Source organism: Pyrus communis, chromosome 17 (genome assembly GCF_041283825.1).
Source record: "Pyrus communis isolate YQ-2024b chromosome 17, ASM4128382v1, whole genome shotgun sequence".
Taxonomy (NCBI): Eukaryota; Viridiplantae; Streptophyta; class Magnoliopsida; order Rosales; family Rosaceae; genus Pyrus; species Pyrus communis.
In genome coordinates this window covers 12,838,310-12,846,584 of record NC_142581.1, presented here as the reverse complement: position 1 = coordinate 12,846,584, position 8,275 = coordinate 12,838,310, and the positions used below count along the sequence as shown (strand labels likewise).

General features: G+C 37.3%; 1 protein-coding gene across 1 annotated transcript; it reads right to left on the bottom strand.

The window, feature by feature from the left end:
* Positions 1-369: 369 nt before the first annotated feature.
* Positions 370-880, bottom strand: LOC148689492 (ribosomal protein-like protein). Its single transcript, XM_088688660.1, is given in 2 exon segments — positions 370-665; positions 668-880. Coding segments are annotated over 2 exon segments (441 nt in total). The 5' UTR covers positions 813-880.
* Positions 881-8,275: the final 7,395 nt, after the last annotated feature.

The following is an 8,275-nucleotide window of genomic DNA, read 5'->3' as shown; positions in this document are numbered from 1 at the left end:
CGTGATGTACCATCTCATGTGTCGTTCACATTGAAAAATTTCTCCAAATGCACGAAGGTTAAATAAAATATCGATAATATTAATAACATAATTTGAAAATATGGTATTGAGTTTCCAAAGAAATATATAAACAACGGAAGTCTGATTTCTTTAAAGTGTCGATACTATCCTAGTAGTACCTGTTGGGGGACTTTTAGGTTGAGTCGACTTGCAACCCTTTTGTTCATTAGCAAAAGGTTATCCAGTTTTACATCAATGAAATGCATTTCCCCACTCCAAATTTCAGCAACATCTAAAAGAACCCTCCAACAAAATTCCACAGAAATCTCCAAAAATGAAAAATGGTTAGAAATTTTTTAACAATACATATCAAGCAGAATCCTTAATGGCACTCCTAACAGTGTTCCAAATCTCCCCAAAGCCCCTAATCACATGGGGCAGGACAGTCTCAATGCCCTTCAAAGTGACCCCAGAAGCAACCCCAATTCCAAAAGCTTCACCAAATCCAGGCTTTGAGTCAACCTTCATGTTCAGAATTGCAAGGATGTTGTTGGTGCTGTCAATTTTCCTCGATGTCTCGGCCAAAATCTTGTCCTTTCTGCCTCTGCCGGAGGATATGACCTTAAAGAGGGTGGTCTATAGGTCACCTATGACCTTCAGGGAGCCTCCTGGGAGTCCAAGCCCTGGGACTTGTAGTGGGGTATGAGCTCTTGTGGGGTTGGCAGCCTTGTCTTCTGGGGTTTTTGTGGTGTTGTGGGAGTGGGGGTTTTGGGGTCTTTAGTGATGGATTTGTTGAAGGTTGGCTTTTCCATTGGTGGGTTGGAAAGATTTGTGGGAATTAGAAAGAAAGGTCGAAGCTGTTTAGGGATTTTTGTGTGGGTTTTTGGAGAGGTCGTGGGAAGAAGAGCTTCAATGGGGGATTTTGAAGGGTTATGGAAGATAAGATGGAACTCCTTTGTGTATTGAATTATGTTGGGCCAATTCGTTCAAATTAAAAACTGAGGTATTGGGTTCAAAACTCGCTGTTGGTGTAGAAGTCAAACTTGTGATCAAAGAAAAACTAAAATGCCTCTATGAGTCTTCTCGACTCCCGAAAAAGGTGGATGACTGTGGTTTGCCACCAACTATCATTTAAAAAAAAAAAAAATTATGTTGGGCCAATGCTAATATTTAGGGAACTTCAAACCTATTTGCGAAGGCGAAAAACTGAACCCTAGGTTTGTACCTAGACTTTAGCAACTTGATCGAGTGATGATTAAAAAACCATTATCCCCTACTTTGAGCTGATGGTCTAGCCAACCAACCTCTGTGACCCGAGTTCGCTTCCATGGTTTGACGAATTTATAGTGGTCTTCTCGACAACCTTCTTATCTACCTCGACAGTGAGACCAAATTCCCTAAGCTCTGTTAGTCAGCTTAATACCAGATTCCTTGATTGTAAACTTTGATTAAATTGATACTCTTCTTGGGAAGGTGATCTCAAGGGATGAGATTCTTTTCTTTTTCCCAAAAAGATTGTAGCGGAAGAAAGTAGGAATTCTCACAAAGTACTGTGAATTTTGAGATATCTTTAGTCTTGTTGATTTTATCAACAATCGGTTAGAGATTTTTCGGCTATAGTGTTTTTACTCACTCACAACCGAGGAAAGTTAGTTTAGTTGTGATGTTAGTACGAATAAAATTCTGACAACCGAATTGTTGTCTCAATCTACCTTTGTGTTACACCTTTCAATGACATTGATCATTTTGGAAATCCACGATGACGGGTTCTTTGGATATTTCAGCTATGTAGAGGCAGCATGGTGGAGTAATTGCCTATATCTCTCAATGGTTAGAACCGTATGTAATGAACTACCTTACTCATGACCTAGAGACAACATATATCATTTTCATTTGAAAACCGAATGGTACTTCTCTGTGGAGAAATATGTCCAAAACCTTTATCAACCTTAGAATTTCTTAAATACACTTACTTTTGGAATGAGCAAGTCTCTGACAGCGGCAGTAGATGAACTAAATCAACATCTACGAGTGCACTATCGTGTATCATCCCGGTTGTGCAAAAAGACATATTTACCCTTGAACATTTCCAGCCATTACTATTTCATTTCAGCTGGAGTTCACCAACATTGACTTGACATTATTTCTGAATTATCAAGAATTGTTCGAATGATTATAATCACTTTTTGTATCCAACTGGAGATGAGGAATCATCACTCTAAACTCCTTATATGAGCTATTTTGTACATGTAAAGAATGTGAAAATCAATAACCATGATGCCGAACCAATGCTACGCTCATGTGGTGTTTCAATTGGTGGTAGCTTTACTCAAGTGGAAGGCAGTGTTCTTCTAGCCCCAAAGCTTAAAGTCGGTAATGTTGATGAATTCTTTCCTTAAAATAGGCACTGGAATTTCAACAACAAAACACTTGTGAAACCAACTAAGACAAAAGTGGGATGTTGTTAACTCCTCAACACGCCATGATCTAAAAGTCCCCGTCCGGCATAGGATCAAATGTAGAGATATGAAAGGAAATAAAATTGAGACTCCACTTGATGTGTTTGAAGAAAATTCTCAGTTTAGGTGCGTCCTGCCTTTGGTTAGAGTAGAAAGGATGTTTGAGGAAATAAATTCCAAACTTCCTAGACAACCACAGTTTTTCTCTGTTTGCCTTCGGAGGGTGATGACATTATGAGAGAGCTGCTTCTAGACTTCTACACAAGTTCAGGCAAACAGAAACTGACCAGATTATCATCTTGACGTATATATATCTCACCGTGCTACGCGTTTTACTTCCAAGCCTTTGGAAGTCTGTTTTTGGAAAGTTATGAGTATTAGATTTTGTTTAGTATCACATTTCCACCCCTAGACTAACGATTAGACTGAATGAGTTACTCAGACCTTAGTGGACGTGTGCATTTTGTTCATCCTACAACTAGTATGGTTGCAACATACCTTTATCTTTATTTTAGTTGTTGGTAACTACGGTTACAATTTTGGTTTAGCTATGGTGCCATTAGAGCTGACATATAGAGATTTACGTGTAGTACATGATTGTTAGACGCTTACCTTTGTTAGAGTTATGTATAACTGCAGTTACATTCTTGGTTATGAGCAGGGCATCATTTAAGATATGATATCACAATATGTGACTTACCGAAGAGTATAGCGAACAATTATTTGAATGATTGAGATTGCGATACAGAAAATTTTATAATAATGATGATGTTGCCCGAGAAGGTAGTGTGTGAGCACGATTGAGGCTTTGTTCAGACGATGTATGCGTTTCTCTTTGTTTTGGGTGGGGGGGGGGGGGCATGATGGTAATATTGCACCCTTGAGAATTGTTACTTGCTTATCGAGACAACAGTGAGTTGTCGGTATTGTGGGCTACAGACCGTAATATCAATAACTTATTCGTTGCGTTGTTAAGCAAGTAAACAAGTAGGTCATTCTACGTTAGTATTTGTATTTACTTATTTAATTAGCTATTTATTGTTTGGGCTCGACCCAAAGTCAATACATACTTATTTTCAGAGTACGTTACGCTACAAGAGCGTAGGTGAATCCTTCTATGCTTGGTTTTGATTTCAATACAACTATTTTAACTTACTTCACTACATATGTATTATGATGTTATAGATCTATTTTTGGGACGTTATGTTTTTAAAGGTATTATATTTTGGCATTGTACTAAAGGAGAAGGAAAGTTTGAGTTTGAAGGCATGAAAAAAGAATCACTGCACTCCGATCACGACAGAATGATATTCTCTTTTATGCAGCCGCTCTAACTCGATTTCTCCTTGTATATGTATTTATATACATACTTTCTCCTTATTTTTGAGTATTTTACATTTAACAAGTTTATTTTAAATTTAGAGTAGAAATTTTTTTTTTTAAGGTGAGTAGATTGTAACGATCCGTTCCCAAATTTACGGTTTTTATAATTTTAATAAGTGAATTTACGAAAATGCCCTTACGTGGCTAAACGTAATTTTATCCTTACATAATTTATCAAGTTTCTTGTAATATTTGGATAGAGCTCAATCTCACGAGCGCGTAGGCAAAAACCGTTCGTGAAACGGAGTTATAATGAAAGAGTTATTAACGTTTAAAGTTAGGGACAACATGGTAAATTGGTTGTTAATCTGGAAGGCTCTAGATTTGTTGGAGCTTTGATCAGGAGCCACGTGTGTGGCTGAGATGAAAAGAAAATGAGAATGCAGGAGAGAATAAGGTGATGGAAACGGCCAATGGGAGAGGAGAGCAAGGATGGGAAAGGAGGAAGGAGAAAATGAGGGAATCGGGTCATTTTGAAGACCCGTGACCCGACTTGCGACTTTCATGGGTTCCAACAGCTTTTCACCCATTTTTCTGGCGAATTACATTGACTAACCACCTAGAACCACCTCCACGACCTTCCTTCTATCCATTCCACCCCAAATTTGGTGAGATTTGGCCTTGAAAATGGGAGAACCCGCACGATGGGGTGCGGCGGTTTTGGGTTCGAATCACCTAAATCCGAAGCTAACCACATCCATCTCCACCACCTTTAGACTTCCCTTGAGGTCTGGAACAAAGGCCAAACAAGTTTGGGGGTGTCGGAGTTCGGTTTAGGTCGAATTGAACACACCCAAATTCAAGGGTTTTCGGCGGTTCGTGGCCAATTTGAGGTGTTTTCCGGCCAAATTAGACTTGGCCACAGATATGAAACTTGCTCTACTCACTGAGATATTCATTTCTATGAAGTTTGAGAATTTTTGGAAATAGTTGGATTTTCCGACGAGTCAGGGCGACCAACTGCCACTTGCGGCGACGCGTGGGCCGAGGTGTCCCCTGAACTTCCTAGGCTAAATTTGAATACCTTGGTTCTGTTTGTGAAGTCTGATTGACGAAATTCCGTCGTTTGAACCTAGTTTCATTAAGGTCCGCCACTTGATTATTATAGCAACCGCCAATCCAACCGTTAGATTGTCACCAAACTTTAGTACATTATAGTACGTAATATTTAAGGACTGTAGGAACTTACAGATCGGGAATTTGACGTATGGATTTTCCCTAATTGGATTATTACCTTGGTTCCATTTGTGAAGTCTGATTGACGAAGTTCCGTCGTTTGAACCTAGTTTCATTAAGGTCCGCCACTTGATTATTATAGCAACCGACGATCCGACCGTTGGATTGTCACCAAACTTCAATACATTATAGTACGTAATATTTAAGGACTGTAGGAACTTACGGATCAGGAATTTGACGTACAGATTTTCCTGAATTGGATTTGTAAGTTCATAAAATAAAATGTTAATAGCCACTTGATTTTGACAAATGGCGGAGACGACCGTTGGATCATTCCGAAACTTTAGTATGTTATTCTAAAAGCATAATTTGGATACTTGGAAGTTACGGATCCAAAATCCGACTTGCAGATTTTTCAGATCGAGTTACGTAGGGTTGTGGATCCTACCATCTATCTTTGACCAACGATTGACTTTTGGTCGATGGGTCTCAAATCATTCCAGAACATCCTTGGGGATGTGTTTTATGTAAGTTACGTGTTCTATTAATAAGGATTTTGAGTTGTGGTTTGATAATTGTTCTAGGCGCCGATCGTTCGTGACGCCTCGATGTGTCTGCTAAGGAGTTGTAGCGCGGATTCCAGGTGAGTGGGCTTTTGGTTTTCTATATATATGTATATATGCTTTACATTTTCCTAGAAACTGTTTTAAATGAGCGTATTCTTTTAAATGCCATGTCATGCTTGCATTTCATTTTATTATATGCATTGGTATGTATATGCATGCTATTGTATGACGATGTGGAGGCCAGGTAAGTTTTAGGTGAGTACTTTATGATGTTAGTGGTTGCTTTGGTTATGGTTATACGTAGAGGCATGTAGGGCTCATTATCCTGCACCCCAGTGTTAGTGCTCCCGCCCGTGGCTAGGGCATAGTCTTTCACGTGATGTTCACCTCTCACACCGCACGCTCACCTTGGATCCAAGTTTGGTGCACATCCATGTTGTACAGACCACATTAGGTGGTTTCGACTCGTAGGTGACCCGCGATTATTCGCATAGCCTTCACGTGATCGTAGCACTTGAGCGTACTTATTTGCACCCAGCCTTGTCGTATAGAATACAATAGGTGGTTCCGACTCGTGTGCAGGCATATCTGATAAGCTATAGGTTTAGCCGTATAGGTCACGTTAGGTGACTTTGGCTAACATATCATTTTACATTGATTTATTTCACCTGGCTTACTTGTTTCATTACTGAGATACTTGACATGGCATATACTTGATTTTCACTACCCTCGAGCATGATGTTTATGTACATATGTATTATTATTATTTTCTGGGAAATTATACGGGTTTTATTGGAGGGCTTATTATTTTTGGAAAGAGAAATGGTTTCAAAAAACTTTGTTTTTGCCCACTCATGTTTTCTGTTTTTCGCCCTTCCAAGTATTAACTGCTGAAAGTTTGTATCGACGAGGATTCTTAGAAAATCTCAGTTTAGGTGGCTACCTCTGAGGGTATGATCCTTACTCACACTACTGTACTTTACTTATACTCTGACATCGCGTGTGAAATGGGTTCATTCACGCTCACATCACACTCTTGTCTTCAGGCACTTTTAGGTTTAAATTTATTCACATTTTCCACATCACTATACTTTATGGTTTCGTCACTTTTCAGATGTCGGCTAACATAGCTCGATTCGGAGTCCTAATGGAGATTCCGGGTTGGGGTGTGCCATGTACCCATAAAATTTTTATAAAAAATTTTCAATTTTTTTTATCTTATATGTATCCATTCTTAAATATACCAATTTTTTTAAAATGTACCCTTTTTTAATATAAAATGTACCCATTTTTTATATAAAATTTCATTCAATCTTTTCTCTAATCCATTTTTTAAACTTATATGGGTACATTCTATTTCGTTGATTCGAGAATGTATACATGTCAAGTTTAATATAAGGAATTTAATAATGTTATTAAGCCTAATATGTTTTCTTTTTTGTGCTTTTGAAAAATGTACCCATGTTTTGGTACAATAATTTTTTAGTTAGTTTTGATGAACGTATCCATGTGTGTGTGTGTGTGTGTGTGTGTGTACACACAATCTATTGGAGAGTATAATTCATCTTTAATATTTTTAATCCCATAATTATGGGTTTTATTTAAAATCTAATTAATATAAATAACTACAAATTTCATTTTTAATTTAAAAATATAATAACCCACATAGAAATACATTATTAAATTAATGTCTGGGACTTCGGTCAAAAACTAAAAACCACAAAGGTTTCAGTTAAAGAACATTGGTAGTTAGGGACCGCATCCAAAATGTCCCTATTTCTGATGCACTTAAGGAGTTACTCCTCGTGTATATGAAGATGACATCATTTTATTCTACAAATTTTATAGTCAAAGTCATTTCATTCGCTATTTTTATTATTGGAAAATTATCTATAAAAAATCTATTTACTTTGAAGACTATTTAGCAAATTATATGTGTGAACAAGTTGACGATTAAGATAACAAATAATACACTTATGATGAAACATCAATTGGGTTCATTCATATACATATGACTGTATAGTCTCCAAGTCAAATGATTTTTTCTAAAGATGATCTTCTTATAATGATAAAGAAAACGGAATGGTTCGAATTATGATGTTTGTACGGTGAAACGATGTTACGTCGTTATATTAGGAGAAATGATTCCTTACATGCGAGAAGCCAAACTTGACCCATGTACAATAAGACAGCTCTGTTGTAATAATGTTGGTACTAAACCAATTTTATTACTATAAGAAGGTTATTACTTAATAGATGTATAGTTACAACAATTATTTTTTGACTTGGTTTTACTTGATGAAAGTTCTATGGATACAAAATACTATTAATAGTGAAGTATGTCAATTTTCAATATGTTGACATTAGGAAGAAAGAAACACCTCATCTCAAATAGCTATTGCATGCACGCGTGTTTAAAAAGATATGCGGAAGAGTCACGTTGAAGTTCTTACCGACAAATATTACTTTTTGGAGGCAAGTTTTTAGGACGGGACTTTGAAAAATTGTAACTTATTACAATCCGAAAAGCTTCACGATCCAATTAGCCTGTTTGTCAAAGTTTTGATCTTTAATCTGAGCCGTGTTATACCAATTGAGAAACTCTTCGACATTGCCTGTTCGTCAAGCTTTGAAATACAGAACATACAACCAATCTGTCGAATAAAAAAGTAACAGAATGCTCGAAACAGA